Source organism: Nicotiana tomentosiformis, chromosome 3, assembly GCF_000390325.3.
Source record: "Nicotiana tomentosiformis chromosome 3, ASM39032v3, whole genome shotgun sequence".
Classification (NCBI taxonomy): Eukaryota; Viridiplantae; Streptophyta; class Magnoliopsida; order Solanales; family Solanaceae; genus Nicotiana; species Nicotiana tomentosiformis.
In genome coordinates, this window is record NC_090814.1 from 57,621,736 (window position 1) to 57,646,460 (window position 24,725).

Sequence of the window (24,725 nt, forward strand, 5' to 3'; positions counted from 1 at the left end):
GAGTTTATTCCATAGACCCACATAGACGAGTTGCGCAGCGAGTTTGAGTAGTTTCTCTAGGGGACTACGAATGTGTCTGAGTATGCTATGGGGGATACAAATTGTTATCTCGTAAAGAGACTTCATTGGTTTTCAATGATAGAGAGAGAGAGAGAGAGAGAGAGAGAGAGAGAGAGAGAGAGAGAGTTTGTAGATTTATTGATGGGCTCTTCTATAGCCTAAGATTTGGAATGGCACAGTAGTTAGAGACTGAGACATGCATTTCATCAGGTTGTGAAGATTTCCTAGAGGTTAGAGCGTATCTGCGGTCAGGAGAGGGAGGATAAGGAAGCTAAGAAGCCTTCTAGTTCTGGAAGATTTAGTGGTTTCTACTCTTCGGTTCAGACCCGTCATGGCAGAGGCTTTTGTCAGTCGACCCGTTCAGTCCATACATCAGGTTACCTATAGTGCTCCAGCTAGCCATGGACCCCAATTCACTCGTATCAGACATCCATCTTTCAGTGCACCTACTGCACGGGGTTTCAACGACGGTTATTCCAGTCATTCGGATCAGACTCAATACTATCAGCCACGCTCGTAGAGAGGTTTATTTGAGTGTGGTGATACTTGGCACATTGTGATAGATTGTCCCAGGCTTCAGATGGGTGGACCTCAACAAGGTACTTAGGCTATGGTTCCTGCTACAGTTGCTACTCTACCTGCACAACCAGCTAGAGGTGGGGGGACAAGGGGGTAGAGGTCGTCCTAGAGGGGAGGTCAGGCCAGATATTATGCTTTCCCTGGTTTGACTGAGGTAGTTGCACCATATGCTGTCATTATAGGTATCATTCTGGTTTGTCATAGAGATGCATTAGTTCTATTTGATCCGAGTTCTACTTATTTTTATGTGTCACCCTACTTTGCTTCATATTTGGATATGTCTGGTGATTCTCTAGATACTCCTATTTATGTGTCTACACCTGTTAGGATTCTATTGTGGTGGGCTATGTCTATTGTTCTTATTTGGTCACTATTGGGGGCAACGAGACTAGGGTTGATAATTTGTTTCTTAATATGGTGGATTTTGATATGATTTTAGATATGGATTGGTGATCTTCGTACCAGGCTATTTTTGATTGTCACGCTAAGACTGTGGCATTGTCTATGCCGGGGGGTTTCTAAGGTTGGAGTGGAGAGGTTCCTTGGGTCATATTCCTACGAGGGTGGTTTCTTTTTTGAAGGCTCAACAGATTGTTGAGAAGGTGTGCTTAGCGTACGTAGACTTTGTTAGAGATGTGAGTAGTGATACCCCCACAGTTGATTCAGTCCCCATTGTGAGGGAGTTTTCAGATATTTTCCCTTCAAACCTATTAGGTATTCCATCCGATAGGGATATTGATTTTGGCATTGACTTGGCTCTAGGCACTCAGCCCATATTTATCCCACTGTTCACATGGCTAAGGAATTGAAGGAATAGTTGTAGGAATTGCTAAATAAAGGAATTGTGTCGGTTCTATTTGTGAAGAAGAAAGACGATTCCATGAGAATGTGTATTGAGTATCGACAGTTTAACAAGGTTTCCATCAAGAACAAGTATCCACAACCGCGTATTGATGATCTATTTGATCAGCTTCAGGGTGCTAGGGTATTCTCGAAGATTGGAGATCGGGGGTACCATTATGAGTTCATAGTGATGTCTTTTGGGCTGACCAATGCCCCAACAACTTTCATGCATTTGTTAAATAACATATTTCCACCTTATATGTATTCCTTCGTTATTGTGTTCATTGATGATATATTGATGTATTCCCGTAGTAGGGAGGAGCATGAGCAGTACTTGAGGATTGTGCTCCAGACTTTGAGGGAGAAGAAGCTATATGTTAAGTTTTCCAAGTGCGAGTTTTGGTAAGATTCAGTGACATTCTTGGGCCACATGGTGTCCAATAAGGGATTAAGGTGGATCCAAAAAGGATTGAAGAAGTTCAGAGTTAGCCGAGTCCTTCTACCGCTACAGAGATTCAGAGTTTCCTAGGATTGGATGGGTATTATCGCCGCTTTGTGGAGGGTTTTTCATCTATCGCATCCTCATCGACTAAGTTAATTCAGAAGGATACCCCATTTAGATGGTTTGACGTGTGTGATGAGAGCTTTCAGAAGCTCAAGACTGCCTTGACTAAAACTCCAGTTCTAATTTTGCCTTCGGGATCGAATTCATATACAGTCTATTTTGATGCTTCGCAGGTTGGCATTTGGTGAGTGTTAATGCATGATCATATGGTGATTGGCAATGCTTCGCGTCAGTTGAAGCCCCATGAGTAGAACTACCTAGTGCATGATTTGGAGTTAGCAGCTATTGCACACATCCTCAAGATTTGGAGGCACTACTTATATAGCGTGTCTTGTGAGGTGTATACGTATCACTAGAGTCTTCAACATCTATTCAAACTAAATGATTTGAACTTGAGGCAATGGAGATGGTATCGGATTATTGAATGACTATGATATCACCATTTTTTATCATCCGGGGAAGGCCGATGTAGTGGCTGGCACATTGAGTAGGAAGGCGGAGAGTACCGGGAGTCTTACTTTTAGTCCAACTAGGGAGAGCTCGTTCGCTGTAGATGTTCAGGCCTTGGCCAACAGGTTTGTGAGAATGGATATTTCGGAGCCTTGAAGGGTTCTTTCTTATGTTGTATCTCAGTCGTCCTTCTTTGGGCACATCAAGGCTCGTCAATATGATGATCCTCACTTACTTGTACTTAAGAACACGATGCAGCAGGGTGATGCTAAGGATGTGACTATTGGTTATGATGGGGTATTGAGGTTTCAGGGTCAGATTTGTGTTCCTAATGTGGATGGATTGAGAGATTTGATTCTTGAGGAGGCTCATAGTTCACGGTATTCCATTCACCCAAGTGTTACAAATATGTACCATGATTTGAAGCACCATTATTGGTGGCGAAGGATGAAAAAGGACAATGTTTAGAATGTTGCACGGTGTTTAAACTGTTAGCAGGTTAAGTATGAGCATCAGAGACCGGGTGGTTTTCTTCAAAGACTAGATATATCGGAGTGGAAGTGGGAGCATATCATTATAAATTTTGTAGTTGGGCTGCCTTGGACCTTGAGGAGATTTGATATTGTGTGGGTCATTGTGAACAGACTGACCAAGTCTGCACATTTCATTCCAGTTATGACTTCCTACACTTTTGAGTAGTTGACTCGGATTTATCTTAGAGATTATTTTCCTGCATTGTTTGCCTGTGTCTATTATCTCGGATCCAGGCACTCAGTTTACATTGCATTTTTGAAGAGTCGTGCAGCATAAGTTGGGCACACTGGATGAGTTGAGTATGGGATCTCATCCCCAGATGGACGGGTAGTCCGAGCATACCATTCAGATCTTAGAGGACATTTTGAGAGGCCATGACATTGCTTTCAGAAGGAAATTGGATTAGTTTCTACTGCTAGCAGAGTTCTCCTACAACAACAGCTACCAGTCGAGTATCCAGATGGCTCTACACGAGGCCTTATATGAGAGGCGATATCATACTACAGTTGGTTGGTTTGAGCCTGAGGAGGCTAGGTTGTTGGGCACTGATTTTGTTCGTGATGCTTTGGAGAAGGTGAAAGTGATTCAGGAGTGGCTTCATACAATGCAGTCTAGGCAAAATAATTATGCTGATAGAAAAGCTCGTGATGTGGCATTCATTGTGGATGAGAAGGTTTTACTTAGAGTTTCTCCCATGAAGGGTGTGATGAGATTTGGGAAGAATGGAAAGTTGATCCCTCGGTATAATGGTCCTTTCGAGGTGTTAGAGAGAGTTCGTGGGGTGGCCTACAGACTTGCTTTGCCACCCAGCTTATTGGGAGTTCATCCGGGGTTTTAGGTTTCCATGCTCCGGAAGTACTATGAGGATTCGTCATATGTGTTGGATTTCAGCTCGGGTTATTTTAACAAGGATTTCACTTATGATGAGGATCCGGTGGCCATTTTGGATAAACGGGTTCAGAAACTGAGATCGGTTTCAGTGGAGAGGTCAACCGGTCGAGGATGTGACTTGGTAGATCGAGCATGATATGCGGAGCAGATACCCTCATCTTTTTGATATCCCAGGTATGATTCTAAACCCTTTCAAGGAAAAAGATTTGTTTAAGACGGGGAGAATGTAATGATCTTACCGGTCCTTTTGTGTATTTTAGCCATGTTCTCCTATTTGATGATTCCCATATATGTAATTGTTGTTACGTGACTTGTAGGGATGGTTGGTTTGATTTCGGCAAGATTTTGGATTAATTGGAATACTTAGTTCGACAAGAGGGGTTGCTTTGATGGTAAGCAACCTCCACTTCCAACCAAGAGGTTGTGAGTTCGAGTCACCCCAAGAGCAAGGTGGGGAGTTCTTGGAGGGAAGGATGCCGAGGGTCTATTGGAAACAGCCTCTCTACCTCATGGTAGGGGTAAGGTCTGCGTACACACTACCCTCCCCAGACCCCACTAGTGGGATTATACTGGATTGTTGTTGTTGTTTTTGTTGTTGGAATACTTAGTTCTAAGGTTGGAAGCTTAAGTTATAAGAATTAACAGGGGTTTGACTTTTATGTACATGGCCCTGGAATGGTATTTTGATGGTTCCATTAGGTTTGTATGGTGATTTTGGACTTAAAGTATGTCCAAAGTTGGATTTTGAGGTCCCTAAGTTGATTTGGTTTTATTTGGCGAAAGTTAGAAATTTGAAGGTTTAGAAAGTTAATAGGTTTGACCGGGAGTTGACTTTCATGTTGTCAGGTTTGGATTATTGGAATACGTTTGTTATGTCATTTGGAACTTGTGTGCAAAATTTGAGGTCATTCTGAGTTGGTTAGACGTGGTTCAGCATGCGTTTTGTATGTTTGACAATTGATTAGTTCATAAGGCTTGAATTGAGGTGTGATTCATAGTTTTGTTGTTTTTTCGTGTGATTTGGGACCTCGAATAGGCCCGCGTTATGTTTTGGGACTATTTGGTGAGGTTGGACGGGGTCCTAGGGACCTCGAGTGAGTTCGGATGGGCTTTGAATCATTTGTGGTTGTTTTGGCTGATTAGTTCTAGTATTTCGCACCTGCGACATTTAGTCAGCAGAAGCGGATGTGAGATCGCAGATGCGAAGTTGGCTGTGATCAGGGGTTTCCGCAGATGTGGCTATGCTTGCGTAGAAGAGCAAGCGCAAGTGCGTATTGTTGTCTGCAAAAGCGGTTCCGCGAGGAAATGTAGTCGTAGAAGCGGTTGGTCGGAGTTTTAGTCATTCTCACAGAAGAGGGCTTCTAGTCGCAAAAGCGACGCCACAGAAGAGGTATTTTTTATCGCAGATGCGAAAAGATCGAGTAGTGTATTATGTTTGAGGGTTTGGCTTATTTGATCATATTTTAAGATTGAGAACTCGGATTGCGGCGATGTTTTAGGCGATTTTCACAACTTGGAATGGGGTAAGTATTCTTGAATTAGATTTGATTATTGTTCATGATTCCATCCTTGAATTTGGCTTTTGATTGATGAGTCTAAGTGAGAAAATTGGGGATTTTGGCAAAATGTTTTTAAAATAAAAATAGATATTTGAACCCTTATTTGGAGTCGGATTTGGATGAAACTTATATAATTGGACTCGTATTTGAATGGGTAGTCAGGATTTGTGACTTTTATCGGGTTCTGAGAAGCAAGATTGGGTTGACTTTTTTGTTGACTATTTGATATTTAATAAAGATCGATACTTTATTACTTGAAATCAGTTTCTATAGCTGTGTTCGATATTATTGAGTCTAGATTTGACCTATTCAGATGCTGAATAGAGAAGCAATACCTTTTTAAAGTATTGATTTGGCTCGTTTGAGGTACGTATCTTGTTTAACCTTGTGTGGGGAATACCCCTTAGGATTTGGCTTTAATTATCTATTTGTATTATGTGAAAAGTAATATGTACACAATGTGACGAGCATATACACGGGTGTTATGTGTGGCTTATGATCAGATCATACCTTTGGCTATTAATATACCTTAATTTGAGGATGTAATTTATATGAAACGTGCTTAATCACTATGTGGCTACGTGAACATGATCACAATAATTGTTTTAGCCGTAGTAATGCTTGATATGTTAAACATTATCCACATTTCTTTTTACTTTCATGTCCTTGTCCACATTGTTGATACATTATGAACTTATATTCTTGATGCAATTTTGGCATTATTATTTTGTGATTTTTGCGACACATGTGAACACGTTGAGCGGATTGTTTGGGTATTCGCACGAGGTTTTTGCAGTGCGATTGTGATTAGTATTGTGTCAAAAAGGATCGATATGGTTGGATATTTTTATTGTGTTAGGGCGGAGCGATACAGTTGGATATTGTTATTATGTCAGGGTGGAGAGATACGGTTGGATAATGCTATTGTGTCAAGGCGGAACGATACGATTGGATATTATTATTGTGGCATGGCAAAGCGATACAATTGTATATTGTTATGTGTCAGGACATAGTGAAAAGGGTGGGTATTATTATTGTGACAGAAATGTAGACACGAGGTGCCATATGTTTGTGTTTCTATTTGATGACTTGTTAAAACTGGACCTTCTAGATTGGCATTATACTGCATAAAGTAAAGGGTTGCGACCCACTAACATCCATATTGTTTATTTTTGCCTAAAGCTTAACTATTTGATTTAAACTTAGCTTCCACAAGCCATGGAGTTCTTCCACACATGCTGCCTACGTTTGGAGAAGTCAAAGACAAGCATGAAACTCAATTAATGCAGTCTTGTCCTAGTTCCCAGTAGTTGGGCTTGTCTGGTGCTGCACAGTGAAAATGACATCCATGGATGTCAAGTCAAGACATGCTAGTTTTAGCCATGTGTTGACTGGCGCCCCCAAACAGCCTTTCCCCTTTTAGATAGGCATCTTTAGAAGATATTTTATCATATGTATAGGCCGTTAAGATACTCATCGCATACTTTGCATTCCTTTCTTTATTAAGTAAATTAGAAAATTGTCTTTGGCCTCCCAAATTCATGTGCCTTTTGTCTGTCATTCTCTCTCTCTCTCTCTCTCTCTCTCTCTCTCTCTCTCTCTATCTCTCTCTCTCTCTCTCTCTATCTATCTATCTCTCTCTCTCTCTCTCTCTCTCTCTCTCTCTCTCTCTCTCTCTCTCTCTCTCTTTATGTGTGTGTGTGCGTGTGTGCGCGCGCGCGCCTGTCAAGCTCAAGCATGACTTGGTGCTTATTTCCTGGTAGGACTGAAACCTTGGATCGCATAGAGGTTGTCAAGGTTGTCCGAGCACTGCCTAGTTGAGTTAGGCCCGTGACAAGTGGTATCAAAGCAAGGGAACGAGCATAGTAAACAATATAGATGATATTGTTCAAGGCAACATTTGTGGGAGAGATAAGTCACTCACAAGAAAGTAGAAGCAGAAGAAGAGATGGATGAGCAAGACACGAGATCCTACCATTGGTACAACGAGTGATGGTATGACTTACGAGCCACTACCACATGAGGTTGACCATTACGAGGAAGGTAATGGTTCTATTTTGGATTGCTCTCACAATGAGTATATCTCACTAAGAGCTTGTAGATGTCAAGGAGGTAACAGATAATCTGACTGATAGCATAAGGAACGATTGACTAGTCTTGAGAGCTCAAGCTGATCGAGGCTTTGTCTGCATTGCATGGGGAGGTTGAGTCCCTAAAGCAACAACTAGAGACAGCAAAACTCACTGGTGACACTGGTCCAATGACGGTGTGTGAGATCAAGATTGAGCCCCAAAACCCAAAGGTTTTAAGGGTTAAATGAGCGCTTAAAGTGTTAAAAACTTCATTTGGAAAAGGGAGTAATACTTTGAGCACATCAACATCATTGATGAGGCTGCCAAGATTCAAGTATCAACCATGTACTTAGCTCACACCACCATGCTATAGTGGCGGAGGTAGAGGCCAGACGTGGATGGTTACATCCCGCATTTTTCAAACGTTAAGCTACATCGTGAGTTAGTCATCGTAAGCTCGTAGAGCTTGGCTATTCCTACATTTATAAGTTATTATGACTAAGTTAGTAAGTGTCAAAAGGGTTAGAAGTTAAATGAATCGAAGCGAGTTAACTTTCATTAAATTTCCAACTTATGGAGTGACTTACGAACTGTACATTGGAGATATGGGCCGATGTTATAATCCGTACTTTTTGGGTAATACTATGAGTGCTTGACATGCTAAAAAGACCATGTTATGAGGTATTTGAATCGTATAATAGTTGTATGTTAAGTGTTGAAGTCAAGCAAGTTGTAAAATAATCGGCAAAAGTTATCGCAAGTTACATTTATAAGTTTACTAAAATTTGAATCTAATGTCACTAAGCTTTCCTTCCAATACACTTGGAGTATGGGGTGATCCACCCACCTAATTGAATGTTTACGAGTCTAGTTTCCAATACATTAAAAATTTTGTCGATACGACGTTAGAGTAGGGAGAAATGCACGTTTTAGCCGGTTTGTGCATCTAGCCCCATTGGGATCCACATAGGTGGGGGGATTATTTATGATGTTATAAAGCAGAGCAGCCCTTTCCCCACCTCATATTTCATCCAAAAAAGAACCTTAATCTCCCTAAATGCTCGCAAGGCATCTCTCTATCATTCAAGCAAACCCCACCAAGGTTTTGAGGTAATTCTTCCTTCGAAAGAATTATAGTACTGGTATAAGCTTAGTTTTCACTTGTTGTTGTTGAGCTAGAGATTTCTTCAGGTTAAAGCAAGGTGTTTAAGGGTTGTATCTTGTTGTTTAAGGTAAGATCTTATTCTCCTTCATATGTACAACTTAGTTTGAACCTTAGATGTGCTTAGATGATACAAGTTAATAGTAGAATATTGTAGTTAAGTTGAGAGTTAATTATAGGATGTTTTGGGGTTGTTCTTATTGCTTTTGAAGTGTTGGACGTATGGTTGTTGTTTGTGGTTATTGTTATTCAAAACAAGGGAGATGTTGTTTGATTTATCGTAGAACAAGCTTGTCGCTCATCAGCTAGTTGGTATATTTCTCTTGTTGATACTAATGTTAATTTATTTGTTGTTGAATAGTTGGGAAGAAGTCGATTCCATTGTCATTGTTGAAGGCTAGGTTCAAAGTCATGTTAAGACTATTCCTTTCTTTCTTCAGCATGAATTCCAAACAAGTTTCCTTCCAAGTGTGATTCCGAGAAGTGAAACATCAAAGATGCTCTATTTCTCTGTTCGATGATTCCATGGACGTTCTATTTGGTACTGCCCCGATAAGATGAATTTCATATGATTATTGGTAGTCTTTTTCTTCTCCCAAAGAGTGTATATTAGCCATATCGGCACCCTCAGAAAGACTTCTATAACTTAACGAATGATAGCTAGAGTTAACATGAGAACTTTATGTGCTTTCTATTTGTTATATGTTATGATAGACATTGCAAACAGGTCCAGTGTCCTGATAGTTACATGTGTGCTAGCCTGGAAGATATGGGTTTGATTACCTGGTAGTTACGGACTCGCTAGTCCAGGAGATATCGACTAGATAGTTGAGAAAGTACAGATTCACTAATTTGGTAGCTAGAACATATGTACGAGATCCTATTGTGACATAGCGAAGTAGTTGTTATGTGATCACACAACTTGCATACTTTAAATTTAGATGATGTGTTAGTTGATTTGGGCATTACTCCTAAGTGCCCAGAGTAATGAGATTACGAGATAATGAGACGTACCCAGGTTGTTAAGAGTATACTATATGCCTTACAGGTTGCCTTGTTACTTGAGATATATGTTTGTAGTTTCTTCCAGCATTCCTTCATTTGAGTTATGTACTTACATTTGATTATCCAGTTGCCTTAAATATTTAGTGCATTCTTTCGTACTGACGTCCCTTTGCTGGGGGTGTTGTGCTTTATGTCGCAGGTTCAAATAGACAGACTGATGAACCTCCAGAGTAAGCAGTTTCAGAGTTCAGAAGTTGATCGGTAAGACTCATATTATCTGGAATGCAGTCAAGTCTAGAGGTCTTTTCTTTTGGTTATGTATCTAGACTTTATGGGTTGGCCGGAGCCCTATCCGGACCACGTTATTTATGTCAAATACTCTTAGAGGCTTTTTGTAGACGCAAATGTACCTATGGTGAGACTTGCTAGTTTATGTGGTGTCCTTTTCAGCCCGTGTAGATGTACTTTTTGGAGTTGTTTATATATCTATGTAACAATACTCATGGTGGCTTCGTCGGCCCTTATATGCATATCATTTTGGGTTAGTTATGAGCTGATGTCATATGTTATGGCCTTGTCGGCCTGTGGTACATGATTTATAGGTTAGTATGTTTAGTCAAGTTAGGCATTAGGTGCTAGTCACGCCTCCCTAAGTTTGGGGCATGACACACTTGGTATCAGAGCGATGTTTGTGTCCTAGAGAATCCATAAAGTCGTGTCTAGTAGAGTCCTACTATGGGTGTGTTGTACACCATACGTATAATCGGGAGGCTAAAGGGAATTTAGGGTCTTCTACCTTTCTTTCATCTCTAGATCGTGCCATAGAGTTGATTTATAGGAGTCTAATGTTAACTCGTGCTTTATTAAGTGTTTACAGAGATGTCTACAAGTAGAAAGGGAACATCTAATCCTTCGATAGATGCAGCGGCAGGTGAGGGGACTAGTAATATGCCACTAGCAGATGAGGGTCAGACAGAGGCCCAAAGTGAGACACCCTCTCAGGTATCCCGACCCCACCAGTACCATAAGAGATTTGAGGAGCTCCAGTACAACCAACACCACCATCTAGTTCATTTGAGCAGGATTCGAAGGATGTAGTGTGATTGTTGAATCAGATAGTAGTCGCATAGGAATAGTGGCAAATGGGGGCACCTCCCAATGTTACACTTCCAGATAGATCGACCAGTTCGAGGGTACAAGAGTTTATTAACCTATGTCCTCCAGAGTTTACAAGGCCAAACCCAAAGGAGAACCCACAAAAATTTATTGACAAACTCCAGAGGACCTTTATAGTCATGCATGTTACAAAGATAGAGGCGGTAGAGTTACCATCTTATAGGCTAAGGGATGTAACTATTTTCTAGTAAAATGCTTGGGAGCAATCTCGAGGTCGGGATGCACCTTTAGCGGTATGGGAGGAGTTCACTAAAGCCTTATTAGATCATTATGTGCCATTCGAGATTCGATAGTCTAGAGTTGAGCATTTTCTGGCTCTTAAGCAGGGGAATATGAGTGTGTACGAAGTATAGTCTTAGGTTTGACTCATTAGCCAAGTATTCCCCGACAATAGTGGCCTCGATGAGGGATAGAGTTCATCATTTTAATTTGTACGTGGTTTAGAGTGGTATTTGGTGATAGATTTCACTATAGAGTCCTTGAACTCGGAGATGGATATCTCCAAAATTCAGGCCTTCGCCTAGAGATGGATATCTCCAAAATTCAGGCCTTCGCCCAGATATTAGAATAGTGTGAGCAGCAACGTCACTTTGATTAGGATAGAGATAACGGGTAGAATAAGAGGGCTATATTAGACAGTAGTTATAGGGGATCTCAGAATGGTAGTGAGCAGCAACCCTACAGGCAGTTAACCAGGTATCACGGGGACTAGTGTATGACCAGAGTTTTCTGGCAGGCCCGAGCCAAAGTTCATGAGTGTTAAAGTCACAGCCTCAGGGGAACATAAGTCAGATGGGGCCACCTCGGCCTCATTGTAGCCAGTGTGAGAGGGCGCACTTTGGGGTGTGCTGTTAGGGTTTGGACGTTTGTTAATGGTGTGGTATTCCCGATCACAAGATGTAGGATTATTTCCACAGGTAGAGGATCGGGGATGATGTTAATTCAGCTATAGCATCATCATCATCAGCAGCACCTCCTCCCGACGTCGGGATAGAAGAAGGAACGTATCGAGCAAGAGTGGCGAACAAGTTCATATGTATGCCTTAGAGAACTAATAGGGTCACGAGTCGTCGTACGAAGACGATATGGATAAGTTATCCATTCTTTTCTCATTATAGTATAGAATAATGATATCCCTAAGGTATTTGTTTGTTATGGTTTCCGAATTATGGTATTATCTTGACGAGTTAAGTTTTGGAAGATCATTTGGGACTAAAGAGTTTTATGTAGGATGAATCAGAAGTGATAGTTTAACACCGTTCCCGACTCAAGGAAGTCGAGCCAATATAGTTATTTTGTGTTTCATGAGAGTACGAATAAATAAGTTGGAAGAACTAGAAGTGTATTGTTCCTGTATAGATCTCTACCAATCACATATTGTTAGTGTTCCCTTAACCAGTGATGTCATAAGCATAATATAAGTTACAACTAAGCATTTTAATATTCTTAAAGTTAGTCTTCCTCGAAGCCGGCATTCCTCTTTTCATCAAGTGAATCATAAAATTGGCTTTTGCCTCCCAAATTCGTGGGCATTTTTTTGTCATCGTCTATGTCTTTTTGTGTGTGTGTGTGTGTTTATCAAGCTCAAGCACGAATTGGTGCTTATTTCTTGGTAGGACTGAAACCTTGGGTCGCATAGAGGCTTTCAAGGTTGTCCACACGATACCTAATTGACTTAGGCTCGTGACATGTGGTATCAAAGCAAGGCAACGAGCATGGAAAACGAAATAGATGATACTGTTCAAGGCTACGTTCGTAGGAGATATGAGTCACCTACAAGAATGCAAAAGCAGAAGAAGAGAGGAATGAACAAGGCACGAGATCATGCGATTAGCGCAGAAAGTGATGGTCTGACTTATGAGCCACCACCACACGAGGTTAGCCATGGCGAAGAAGGTGATGGTTCTGCTTCGGGTCGTTTGGACGAACGAGTAGATCTCACTGAGGCTGGTTTAGCTGCTTTCAAATTGGTGTCTAGAAGTGGTTGAAGGAAACTTCAACTCGATTGACTTTACTGCTCTAGAAGAGCATAGAGACGTCAAGGAGGCGGTAGCTAATCTTACTGATGAGCATAAGGAGAGACTAACCAGCCTTGAGCTCAAGCTGACAGAGGCTTTGTCTGCGTTGCACAGGGAAGTTGAGTCCCTAAAGCAACAACTAGAGGTAGCAAAACTCGTTGGTGGCACTGGTCCGATGACGGTGCGTGATATCAAGATTGAGGCCCCTAAACCTGAAGAGTTAACGGGTGAGAGGAGCGCTCAGGACGTTGATAACTTCATTGGGAAGATGGAAGACTACTTTGAGCATATCAACATTGTTAATAAGGCTGTCAAGATCCGGGTGACAACCATGTACTTAGATAACACCTCCAAGTTGTGGTGGCGGAGGAAGAAGCCAGACATGGAGAAGGGCATTTGTTCCATCAAAGACTGGGAGCAGTTCAAGTCCGAGTTGAAGCGCTAGTTGTACCCACAAAAGGTTGTCAATAAGGCTCGTCTGAAGTTGAGAGAGCTCAAACAAAACAACTTCAATTCGTAAGTACGCGGAGGAGTTCACTAAACTCATTCTCTAGATTCAGAGCTTAACAAGTGATGAATCATTGTTCTATTTCATGGAAGGCCTCTAAAACTGGGCCAAACAAGAGTTGTAGTAGCGTCAAGTCAAACACGTAGATGAGGCCATTGATGTGGTCGAGTCCTTGAATGATTTTCGGATGGAGTCCACTAAGACGAATGACATCAAGAACAAGCCCACTAAAGGAGGTGGAGACCGTGAATATCGTGACAAAGGCAAGCAGGTTGCTGCCAAAGGTCGTGATTCCAAGAAGAAGGCAGTCAATCTTCTCATTGGCGTGACATGTATAATGAGAGGAAGAAGGCAATCGAAGCCTGTAATGGTTACTTTCTTTGCAAAAATCCTAGTCTTCATTACAAGGATTGTCCTTCTTTGGGCAAACAATCAATTAATTGCAATAGAATGGAAGCAAGCACAAATTGATGTGCAAGTTGGTGCATAAGCCACTGGAGCCGCTCAAGAGAGGCGGGATGTTTCTCAACTTGGCAACATGATGCTTGGTGCTTTGATGACCAAAAAACCTACTTTGAAGCAGGTTGCTTAAGAGAAGCCTGGCCTTGCTCAAATGAGTCACATATTACTTAGTGCCTTGACAAGCAGGGAGTCTAGATTGAGGGAGAAAGAGCCACTATTCATAGATACAAATTTGAACAGACAGCATGTTCATATCATGGTGGACATTGGTGCAACACACTATTTAGTTGGCTTGATATTGAAAATATTAATGACTTTATGTTTGGTGGTAAAACTTGTTTCTAAATGCTAAGCAATAAGTATTTTTCTGAATTTATAGAATTGTTAAATTTTAGTGTTAATATTATGTGGCAAATTTGGAAAAATATGCTTGGTGCTTTAACGGGGAAATGTTAGAACCAACTGGTCTTGTTTCTAAAGTCTTTTTTAGTATGAAGAATATAAAGATATATTAACTAATTGCCTCGCTACTTAGTCTTCAACTTGAAATCATCTTGTGCCTAAAACTAACAAATTTTCAAGATAGTACTTTATTGTTTATAGATGTAGGATTACGGTGTAATGATAGAAAGGCAAGTACTAGTATCGGGACTTTGAATAGCCTTGGGAAACTGTTTCATGCCCATGGATCCCCAATTTAATATGTTTGAAAAAACATAACTGCTGAAGCGATTGCTATAAGAAAGGTTCTTGAATGTGCTATTAGTCTTGGATAGACAAATGTGAAGATTTTATCTAATGCTAAGAATGTTGTTGATGTGATCCAAAAATAAGTTGCTGCTTCATTGGATATAAAAGTGATGTGTGAAGACATTTGGAAGCTATTCAACATGCTTGATCATGTGGAGTTTCTATATATTCCTACGAGTTTGAACATAATAGCCCATAATTTAGCTAGATTTTCTATTTTTTTTTTTTTTTTGAAAGACATCTCCTAGGAGAAGTTTTTCCCTAAGTTTGAATTGTCCAAAATGAGAGGAGTACATTTGAATTTTGTTGTTCATTGATGCAGTAATATAAAGTTCCTCGTGTCGGTGGGGAAAAAACTTGGATTACTTCGGCCAATTCCATGGGTATTCCACTAGTGAGTGTTGGTAATGAAAATCAACCATGTATATATTTCATAAAGAATCAGCTTTAAGAGCCATTTACATGAAAGAGACGATCATCTTGAAAATTTAAAAAAAATGATACCCTGTCATTTCATTTTATATGATAATTTTTGAGTGTAAATGAATTTTAATAAAGGAAAAAGACTTTTGGCACATATGCTAAAAATTATTGCGCATGTTCCATTTTATGTAATACTGTTTTTCAAAAAGGGCGACACATTTCTATATTTGAAAACAATCTCATTTTATCATTAATGACGTAATTATATCGCCACAATTGTTAGGGCATGTTTAAGACTACAAATTCCAAAAGTCTTTAATTCTTAAATCCGGTATCGGTCAAACAGGTTCATATTAAATGAAATGGAGGGAGTATAACATTTACCAAAAATATCCCCAAAATTTTGTGACTTTAAGCATGTTATTCCTATAAAAGACTATCATTATAGAAATAAAGAATTAAAAGAGTTTTCAAATATATAAATGTGTCTTCTTTTGTTAAACGAACTAAAAAAGGAAGTATCATACAAAATGGGATGCATGGAGCACTCAATTCTGTCATAACCCAGAAATAGGAAAAAGAACCGCAAACCCAGCTCAAAATCTTAAGGAATTAGAACCATAAACTCTAATTTAGAAAACTACACTCTCCCAACAATCAGCAGTAGCAGTCTGAACGCATACAACACTTCAACAATTACTATGATAAGTCACATCTTGAGGATATCCAATTTCTGGATCTACGTGACGTCAAATCTTGGGTTAGACTAGCCATAGAGCAATGATTTAGATTATATCAACACACTGAGGGAAAAGTACTAATTTCCAAAACGCAATGTTAAGGGGAAAAAACGCAAATAGAAATTCACAACAATAAACAGCCTCCATTTGATAAGCCTCTAACACTATGTAAAGTTTCAAGTAACTTCTCATCATCTCTCCAGGTTTTCTCTTTCCATTTAATGCATTGTTTAATGATAAATGATTAGGAGCTTGGGTTAATGAGTTGTACTGCATCTTCTGTAAGCTGCAGAACAAGTGAACTCGCTTTGCATGTTTATCGGGGAATGTTCTTACTTATTCCTAAGAAGACCTATTCTTGACTTTGAAGTTTCTTCCTCACAGGGAACCAGCATATGCAACACGCAATCACAGGGAGCACTAGGGCCTCAATCGGCCTTTGAAAGAATATATGAAAAGTGAAGATATCTTTTGAGGTGGCAAGCTTTGATTGGTTAGTAGCAAAAGGAAGCATGCTTGACTCGTGATAAGCCGTGTTCTAAATGTTTTTTGTGTGATAAAGATTTAGAAAGCATAAATCATCTTTTTCTGCATTGTGAAATTACTTATCAGCTTTGGGAACTTAAATCTCAACATGAATGGAATGAAGTGGGTTATGCCAAAGAGTACAAAAGAGATGTTGGAATGTTGGAGCAATACTGGAGACACTGCTAGACAGAAAAACTGGCGGCAAATGTACCTACTTGTGTATGGTGGACACTCAGGAAAGTGTGGAAGGAAAGAAACACTAGATGATTCGAAGGAACTTTTAATTCTATACAGTAAGTCAAGATGAACTGCATCTTGATACTTTATTTTTGGTGTAAAGAAGAATTCTTAGATAATGTTGAATCTTTGGTAGATCTCATAAGATCCTTGTAAGAAGAACAGGAGAACCTTTTGCGTTTTGTACTGTAAATATAGTTTAAGTATAAACTTTGTGCTGCTGATATAAAATTATAGTTACCTATCTCAAAAAAAAAGGGTTTCTTCCATTCCCCAAACAAGAGATCATGGATGGTCCTTATTCCGTAAATCCTTGCATTAACCATAAACCACTCTAATTAATTAAAAACAAAAACTAAAGTTAAAAAGGGTGTAGCGTGGAATGCAGAATAAGAACTTCCAAATGACACAGAACCTACTAGTCAATGGCAACACAGCTAAGTAAATAACTAACTCATGGAATCTCAAATTAAAAAGCATTTAATCCTTTGAAGGTCTTTGATCCTTATGTAGTAAACCCTACCATTAACCTCTCAAAAACCAACTAAAGTTTAAAGTTTAGAGTGGCAGACCGGCAGGCGAATATCGAACCTTACACCTAGTAGTAAATAGCAATACAAACTTAGATGACCGCTAAACTCATATACTCAACCAATAAGATATCAACTTAAACATCATTATTCCTTTGAAGCACAAAGGCGAATTGTAAAACACACAGTATTTCATATTATTACTGAACATACAATTAACTTCATGTACACATTTCCACATAAGACAAGTGGAAGGAAAACTCCAAATAGCTTATATCTAGGATGGATACAAGACAATATCATCACAACTAAGAACAAGAAGAAATAATAAGATATGTCAGACACAGCACTAAGCAAACAGCTCAAATTTTTTATTTTTGCCTATTCAACAAGAAATTAATAGTTTTGCACTCCCTGGTTCATTTAAAGTGTGTATCCTGAACTCCTAAAGCTTAAAGCACCAAAGTTAATTTACTTCGAGATGCAATCCAGCCTAGTTACAGTAACTTTACAGTTAAAGATTGACAAACTCCAAATATTCTTGTTTATAATGAATTTATCAGGAAAAAATATTCATGTTTCCCACAAAAATTCATGTTGCTTGAACACATGGTTCTTCAAATGTAATCAGGTCCAACAAGTACAAACAAAATTCAGAGAATAAACTGAAACACAACCAAACAAGCCATGAATCAAACTATTACGAGGACATCCAGAGTTGGGGTAATTTCAGAAGTAAATTTATTCTTTAATAGAATTTCATATATACCAGTAGAGTACTTCATAGAAGAAACTCCGAGGACCCAACAACCCTAAGCAGCTGAGAATTAACATAATTCATCTCCAAACCATCATTAAGACCGAGGAATTCATTGAAAATGAACAAGCTTTATATACAAATACACCATTAAACAGTAAAACAACACAAAGATTACCCATTAGTTGTAGAACCTCATCCAGTAAGTAACATCAGCAACATCATCAATATTCAACACTGTAATTGCTGTAATCATCCCTGGAGGCTATGTTGTTTTCAACTCTCCCAGCAATCTTGTCTTCCTCGTACTTCAACCCTTCCCCCAATGCCAATCCTCCGAGCGCACCAGCCGCTGCTCCAACTGCCAATCCGGTGCCCATTCCCATCTTTCCACTACGCTTCTGATCATAATTAGGAGGATAATCAGCAGGAGCGCTCGGCCTCGACCCCAGCCCCCCACCATAGCTAGATTGCCGCTCAATGAATGGTCGAGGAGGAGGTGGTGGTGGCTGAGAGTAGTACCCAGGGTAGTAACTGGAGTACGGATCAGAGTAGCCGCCGTAAGGATACAAATGCGCCGGAGGAGGCGGTGGAGATGGAGAAGCAGGTGGCGGTGGTGCCACTACAGGCAGCGGAGGAGGAGGAGGGTGTGAGGAGTACGGAGAAGGAGAATATGATCTATAGGAAGGCGGCGGCGGAGGGGCAGTAGAGTAATAATAGCTAGAAGGAGGGGGTATCTGGTAATCCTGGGGAGTTGGAGATTCACGAATAGCAATCTTCAGTCGGATCTTACCGTGAGGACGACCCGAGGGTCGTCGGAGCTCAAAAGGTCTGATTTTGTTCGGATCATCCAAGTTAACAAGGTCCTTCAACGGAATCCTAAGTGTACCGACTAAAGGTTTGGGAGTTTCTGAGGGTTTGGAATGGAATACCTCGAGAGTGAGGACAGTATCGTGAGGAGATTGAGGAAGATGGAGGACGAACCGCTCGTTCCAAACGGGTCGGGTATTGCCGGAATCATCGGCTTGAGTGGCTCGCCGGTTGTCCGGGTCAACCCAAAAGATGACATAGGGCTTGAGATCGCCGTGATGCCAATTGACATTTTTCAGGTGCTTGGCGGAGACGATGGTGATCTCGAGATCGTAGGGTTTCGATGGAGGGCGAGAAGAAGAACCAGTTGCCATGGTTGATTTTAGGAAAATCGACGGTAACGTGCGCCGCGTATGGGGAGTAGGGTGGAGGGGAGAGTATTTATATGGATTGGAGTAAAGTGGATTTGTTAATTGTGATGTGGAGCCCCACTAGCCACTAAGATATTTTAATTTGGTATTAATACTAAATAGTGCGGCTGCGGCGTTACCTACTTTTCAATCCTGGCAAGTTAAGGAACATGAAATTTAAGTAATGAAGAATTATACATATTACAACAATTGTTTAAATGCTAAAAAATATTATTATATTAGCATAAAACGTGAATTTTAAATAATTGGACATCGTCATCTGAACCTGCAAAAATGATCGATTTAATATGTTAGTTAGATAATATTATTATATACTTATAGTTATCTTTAGAGGCGAATTTAAGATTTTTAGTACATGAGTACACTACTAAAAAAAGAGGAAAAAATATATTAAGTGGAATTAATCTTTATTCCTCTTTGTAAATAACTCAACTCTCAACTAAGTGCATCATTTAATATTTTTAGAACATGGGTGCCAACAGTTAATATTATGTCAATTTTAGAAAATATGTACATAAAATATCTAATTTTATGAAAAGACCATGGGTTCACGTGCCTCATAATATCCCCTGTAAATATGCCCCTGGTTACCTTACCTAAGTCTTCTTTGTAGACGATGTTCTTTATGTATGTTCCATTTTGACGTTTTGTTTGCTCCATCGTGACCAAAACTTTTGTTGTGGATATTGATATTTCTCTTTAAAGTGCAGTATATAATTATCTATGCGAGAAAATATGTTGCAGCAGATACAGTTTAACATTTGGAACTGTTTGCCCTTGTACTTTATTTGTTGTCATTGCAAAACACAAGCATAATGCAAATTATTTTTCGATAAATTTGAAAGGATATCCTTCATTTTTTGGAGGCGAAAGTTGAATTCTGGGGATGAATGCATGCTTGAAAGTACATTGACTCATTGTTATTTTTGCATGTATAACGCTGTTGTAAAAACCTCCATATATTATTCTTATATTATTACATAAGCTATTTGACGGATCTAAGTTTCTCGGCAACATGATAAATACATTTTTCTTCAAAATTAACTTGTACGATGTGGAAGTTCATTTTTTAATTAATAAGAATATCTTCAATTCTCCTGTTAAAAGCAGCTACCAATTTTTTCTTTAAAAAAAAAAAAAAAAAATGCACCACGAAGTCACAAAATAAACCAAAATCACGTAAAGGAAAACTAAAGGCCTTTTGTTGTCAAATAGAATAAAAACTTACTAAAATAGTGTTTTGACTTTTCGGCTTTCAAAGGCTTATGAACTACGTTGAGTGGAAGAAGAAGAAAAAAGAAGAAGAGAAGGTATACATTAAAATTTATGCAAATTAAAATCTGCAATAGTTCCTAATTGAATGGGAACTCTTTAAGCATTTAGAGAGTTAGAACCTAATCTATTTTATTATATATTTGACATAGTGGCGGTAAAAGAATTTTTGTGTCTATTATATACGTACATGAAACTAACACATAAAGAAATAATGAACTTGACAATGAATTTGTGAGGTGGAACGTTATTTGGTATTAAGTATTTAAATATTTATTTTGGCAGCAGTTGGTATCATCTATTGCTGAGTCGAAACTGATAAATGTTTTGTTCTCACCAAGAAACTTAGCAATCAATACATCTCATTTAGTTGATCAACATATTTATTTCTATTAGGTAAGATAGCTCTTTCTGTCATGTACCTTGCACAACTTTCATTTTCATTTAGTAAAAGTATTTCCCTTGTTAAGCGATCTTCACAATTAATTTCATCATTGAACTTGATGACCAATTGTTCGGGAAAAAGGATCAAATTATCTTTTATTGATGCTCTTTATCGTTTTCGACACGAAGCAAAAGATCACGGAATGCTATATATGCCCTTGTTGTAGCCGAATATCCAAGTTGTCATCAAATTATATAAGTATACCAAAAATAAAATTGAAAGATGATAATCTTTTGGGAGATTAATTGGATATACTCTTTAACATCATAATCTAGCAAGTATTTAATTTTATAGCATCAAAGAGCATAATAGCATTTGAGATCCAACACGCCAAGTTTTAAACAATATCTATAAAGTGTTATATAGTTTTATTAGGAACACATTTATTTAATATAAAGAAATAAAAAAGAAGTGAAAGATTTTTTATCTGTTTACCTTTACTCGCAAGCGATGTCTTTTATCGTACAACTGCTACAATTAGCAATTTTATTTTCAACATATACCTTTTTGTAGCATTTTTATTAGAAGAATACCATGGTGCATCTCTATTTATAAACCTTGTTATTTATGCATAGGATCTACAATATAAATCCTACATATAAAGAAAGGTCAATTTATTGGGTTTTGCACATTCGAAAAGGACGTAAAATTATTTTGAAAGTTGTTGAAACTGTTTACCTTCACAATTGTAAATGAGCTATTTATGATGGTTTTACACATTCGAAAAAGACGTAAATTTATTTTGAAACGTTTTGAAAATTTCTACCTTCACAATAGTAGATGAGCCATTTATGATATCATTAACTATTTTAAGACAAAATAAAAAAAATTATCCCTATATTGTTTTTTTAGGATTAAACTTCCTAAGACGTACATCTTGAAAAAGACCCAAAGGAGCTATAAATGTATGGCGGTCTAAATCCAATACATCTCTTTAATAAAACGAATGAACATTAATAACTGACTTAATTAATAGGTGAACGATAATTATGAAAGAACTAAATAATATAATATTTAAGCCAAGAATAAAAGAGATAAAAATATTTTGATCTAATATAAAAATATTTTGATCTAATACTGATAGATTTGTCACGACCCCAAATTTTCGTCTGTAAGATGTCGTGACGGCACCTAGTCTCTACGATCGGGTAAGCCTAACAAACATGCGGAAGTGAATGAAAACAATAATCTAAAATCTCAAAACTCAATAACATATATATAAAGGGAAATCTCTACAGCTCAAACTGTATACAATAGCCCAAAACCCGGCGTAATACAAGTCACAAGCTCTATGACAATGCCAAATCATTCATATACAACTGTGTCTAATAAGGAAAATATAAAAAGGGATAGAAGGAGACTCTGAGGCATGCGGACGCGCGGGCATGTGTACCTTGAAATCTCCGAATGTAAACTCAGCGCACTAGTGTCGGGACTAATAAGAAGTACCTGGATCTGCACAAAAAGATATGCAGAAGTGTAGTATGAGTACACCACAACGGTACCCAGTAAGTGCCATGCCTAACCTCGGTAGAGTAGTGACGAGGTTAGGGTAAGGCCCTACTGGAGATAATAAGAAACGAGACGAAAGATATAATGATATAATGATAATGACAATGGAAATGAAACAGTAAGGAAATTTACCAGAAATTAACAACACATAATCAAGTCAATAATACAACACGGAAGAAAACAAGGATTTACACGCTAAGGAAACAAAACAACCAAAACAAATACAACAAATAGAGAAAGATCAACAAGGGCCATTACCAGGGTATCGCCTCGTAGTCTCAAACCATAAAAGCAACTCACAGTCTTTCCTTATATCGCCGCAGGAGCCTTTACATTTAGTTTTGAAAATTATTTTTTCCGAAATAGCATCCTGCGTTTTAGCTCACCTTATCACACCGCATGGCTTCTAGCAGTTCCCCTACTAGCCACGCGTAGCAAGCCCACTTTATCTCACCGCATGCGTTTCAATACTCAGACCTTATACCACTGCATGTGTATCAATATCACAACGTATCACAATTCGCACCTCAAGTGCCCAATATCACAACTTGCCAGAAAAGCCAAACAATAAGAAAATTTCACAATAAGGAGCCCATGACTCAACCACAATGTACACAAAGTCTCAACAATAACAACCGGAGAATAACTCAATAAAATGATATTTCACAACTTATACTTTGCCTCAATAGGAACCGCGGCCTTTGCAACTCAAGACCAAATTCAACGGCAAGATATTCCAAGAATAGCAATTTCAAGTAAAGAATTCAACAGTTAAGTAATGAATACACAATAAAGGAAACAAGTATTTCAATTAAACATGTTGGACAATTTGCAAATAAGAGATAAGACAAGTAGACATGTGAATTTAGACTAAATATGATGACTACAACATGTTAAGTAACTCAATTAAAGCATGAAAGGAAACTACATAGCTAAAGACCAGACATTTTAACGTTTAGTCCATGTACGCAATCGTCACCTTGCGCACACGGCTTTCACATATCACAATTATCACAACAATACCAAATCCTATGGGGAATTTCCCCCACACAAGGTTAGACAAGTCACTTACCTCAAACCACGCTAAATCAATCAACTAGAAGGCCTTTCCCTCGATTTTCCAACTCCGAACTGCTCGAATCTAGCCAAAACAATTTCATACTATAAATATAACTATAGGAAACTAATTCAAACAATGAAATTATGATTTTTGCAAAGAATTGAAAAATCGACCCAAAAGGTCACTACGGGCCCGCGTCTCAGAACCTGACCAAAATTATAAAATCTAAACACCCATTCAATATCGAGTCCAACAATACAATAATTACAAAAATACAACCTCAATTCGCCTTTCAAAACTCAAAAATTTAGCCTAAGGAGTTTCTACCATTTTCCCCCAATTTCAAACTCCAAAACACTAATTTAATGATGAAATCATCAATAGATTCATGTAGATTAATCAAAAACGAGTTAGAAATCCTTACCCTAAAGTTTTCCTTGAAGAACCCTAAAAAATTTGTCTCCCACCGAGCTCCCAAAATCCCAAAATTAATTATGACTGACCCTCAAATTCCCCTTTTTCTGCCAGTTAAATCGCTTATGCGACCTTTGTTTTGCTTCTGCGAGTCCGCACCTGCGGAAAGAGTATCGCAGGTGTGGAATTCACTTATGACCAAGGAATCCTCTTCTGCGGAAAAAAGGCTCGCATCTGCGCATGCGCACCTGGGGCACAAGCGTCGCACCTGCGACTATTGTCGCTCCTGCGTCCCTCTCCATCGCAGAAGCGAAGTCACTTATGCGGAACATTTTCCGCTCCTACGACCCTAGCTTGGCTTGACCAGCTCCGCATCTATGACCAATTGCTCGCTTTTGCGAGTCCGCACCTGCGGCCAAACCCTCTGGAGGTGCGATGACACCAGAAGCTGGGCACCTTCAGTAATATCAGCAAGTCCAAATTGTTCTGAATTCAATCTGAATCACACCCGGGGCCCCTAGACCCCGTCCGAATATACCAACAAGTTTCAAAACACATAACAGACCTACTCAAGGCCTAAAATCACATTAAACAATGTAAATTCTATGAATCGCAACCCAAATTCAAGCCTATGAACTATGAACTTCCAAATTCCGAATCCGATGTCGATTCATACCAAAAATTCGATTGACACCAAATTTTGCACACAAGTCATAAATGACACTACAGGCTTATTCCAACTTCTGGAATCGGGATCCGACCCCAATATCACCGAAGTCAACTCCCGGTCAAACTTTTTCAAAACCCTCCAACTTTCTAACTTTCGCCAAAACACGCCGAAATGATCTACGGACCTCCAAATAAATATTTGAACATGCTCCCAAGACTAAAATCACCTCACGGAGCTATCAGAACTATCAAAACTCCATTAC

At 39.0% G+C, this 24,725-nt stretch overlaps 1 protein-coding gene across 1 annotated transcript; it reads right to left on the reverse strand.

Moving 5' to 3' along the window:
* Positions 1-17,810: 17,810 nt before the first annotated feature.
* LOC104086115 (protein SRC2 homolog) lies at positions 17,811-19,129 on the reverse strand. Its single transcript, XM_009590294.4, has one exon. It carries the CDS (start codon positions 19,031-19,033, stop codon positions 18,074-18,076), a length of 960 nt encoding a protein of 319 aa, XP_009588589.1. The 5' UTR covers positions 19,034-19,129; the 3' UTR covers positions 17,811-18,073.
* Positions 19,130-24,725: the final 5,596 nt, after the last annotated feature.